Here is a 2,566-nt window from a genome sequence, read left to right on the forward strand (position 1 = left end):
TTTTTTTTTTTTTTTTTCATTCATATGTAGTATATATTCCTTATTTTCTTAAATGAAATTCTATTTCTTTTTTAATTTTTTCTTTTATTGCTACTACTTCATAAATTATGAAGCAATTAAAGAATATTTTTTTTTTTTTTTTTATCAATTCTTTTTTTTATTTATATGTATCATAATTATTTAAAAATTTTAAAGTTTATTAAATGTATTTGATTCGTTTATTCTGTTTTATGATTATTTTATATTTATTTTTAACATTTGTTATCACTTTTTTTGTTTTTTATTATTTTTGAAATTGTTTTATTTTTTGTCTATAAGTCTCTATTTTTATAATCTAAATGAAAATTGAAAGATTAAATTTTTTTTCTAAATATTTCATAAAACTTAAGAAAAAAATATATATTATAAATATATTAAATAAAGATTATCTCTGGAAATTAAAGAAAAATATATATATTTATTAATTGGATAAAAAAAAAAAAAAAATAAAAATAATCAAATAAATTTAATAATAAAAAAGTGTACATTTTATAAATATATAAATTAAAATTACTTTTCATTTTGCATATTTTTCCTTAACGAAATCAAAAATTACGTCTGTATCTTGGATGGAAGCTACTTCAACATTTTTTTTATTTTCTATAAAAAATATATATATATATATATATAAGAATATTTATTTAAAAGTTTAAAGGTATTATGTAGGTATTAATTTAAACCTGAATCAATTCTAACTACATCAAAATAGTAAATGAAATTATCATGATTTATGCATATAGTACTATTTTTTGTAAGGCAAGAATAATATCTTAATTTTTCTTCCAATATTTTCTATAAAATAGATAAATAAAAAAAAAAAATGTATAAAAGAATAATAATATTTTTTTTTTTATAATTTTTTTTTTTTTTTTTATATAACTTTTGGTTCTTCTAATTCAAAAAACTTTTTATCATGTGGTTGCAATACTACACTAATACAAGTTTCTAATTTCACAAATCTAAGTCTTACTACATCAAAACAACTATAAATAAAAAACAAAAAAAAAAAACAAAAAAAAAAAATAAAAAAATAAAAAATAAAATAAAATATGTAATAAATATAGAATCTTCTAAAGAAAATAAAATAATGTTTTTTTTTTTTTTTTTTTTTTTTTTTTTTTTTTTTTTTTTTGTTTTTTATTTTTTGTTGTTTTGATGTAGTAAGAATNTTTTTTTTTTTTTTTTTTTTTTTTTTTTTTTTTTTTATACTTAAGATTCAATGTTTTCATAATCCATGTTGGTAAAAAAATGAAATTCTTTTTTGATTTGAAATCAAGTACATTAATAAAAATTCTGTCTAATTCTAAAAAAAAAAAAAAAAAAATAAAGTATTTATAATATAAAATATATTTTTGTATATTTTTCAATTACTTACTATTAATATTTTTATGTTCACAAAACTTATTTATATCAGTCATAAAAACATTTTCATAAGTTAAGGGTTTTTTTATGTTTACTTTTTCAATAACAAAATTCCATGGTACTTCAATGTGTTTATTTAAAAGCTATAGAAAAAAATAAAAAAAATAAAAAGAAAATGTAAAAAAAAAAAAAAAAAAGGTAATTGAATAATATGTATTTCTTTAATATTCATATTACTATATCATATATAAATATTGGCAATGAAGCTTTATCACTGTATTGTATATTATTATGACAAAATGTGCCTAAATAAATAAAGAAAAAATATAATAAAATAAAAATTAATATATATGAATATATATATATATATGTACCAACAAAAGGATTGAATTTATCACTAAGTGGCAAAGCAATTAAATAAAATTCATTTTTTCCATTTCCCAAATTTAAATTATTTATATCATTTAAATATGTTAAAAGCTACAAATTAAAAAATATTAAAAATGTCTTATTGAAAAAAAATTTGCGTATTTTTTTAATTTTAATTCTAACTTCAGTTTTATAGATAGCTTTAATTGTATAATTTTTTATTTTAGTTAAAATATTAGAATATGGATTTTTTTTATTATTGTTTTTGTTCGTTAAGAAATATGAAAGGTTATTTTTTGTTGTATATTTTGAATAAATGCTAATGTCTACTAAAAAAAAAAAAAAAAAAAAAAAAAAAAAAAAAAAATTCTTAAATCTTATATTTTAGATAAAAATAAAAATGTTTTATATAAATTTTTTTTATCATGTTATGTATCTATTATTTTATTTCATTTTATTTTTTCTAATAAATACTGAGAGTAAACGAAAATATTAAAAGAATACTTAAAATAATTTTAACCATCTTAGATTATTTTATAATATGCCACTTTTTTTTTTTTGTTTTTCAAAAATTATTTCATCTTTAAATTAATTTCATTGTATTGAAATATAGTATTTAATGCAATTTTTATAGAACTGTTTTAATTTAATGAATAATTAAAAAAATAAAAGAAATATATGTATTTAATTTAAAAAATAAAAGAAATATATGTATTTAATTTAAAAAAAAATATATATATATATATACATTAATATTTTGTAAAACAGTGCTTAAAAAAAAAATTAAAAAGCAACC

General features: G+C 14.2%; 1 protein-coding gene across 1 annotated transcript; it reads right to left on the bottom strand.

Annotated features, from left to right (window-relative positions):
- Window positions 1-556: 556 nt before the first annotated feature.
- On the bottom strand, window positions 557-2,293 carry UFD1 (ubiquitin fusion degradation protein 1, putative; the record flags this gene model as incomplete). The annotated part of the gene is made up of 9 exons (XM_028673024.1): window positions 557-639; window positions 720-831; window positions 920-1,022; window positions 1,249-1,342; window positions 1,415-1,544; window positions 1,639-1,706; window positions 1,800-1,881; window positions 1,954-2,096; window positions 2,245-2,293. 9 exons carry the CDS (start codon window positions 2,291-2,293, stop codon window positions 557-559), a joined length of 864 nt encoding a protein of 287 aa, XP_028529518.1.
- Window positions 2,294-2,566: the final 273 nt, after the last annotated feature.

This window comes from Plasmodium gallinaceum (assembly GCF_900005855.1).
Source record: "Plasmodium gallinaceum strain 8A genome assembly, contig: PGAL8A_v1_119, whole genome shotgun sequence".
Taxonomy (NCBI): domain Eukaryota; phylum Apicomplexa; class Aconoidasida; order Haemosporida; family Plasmodiidae; genus Plasmodium; species Plasmodium gallinaceum.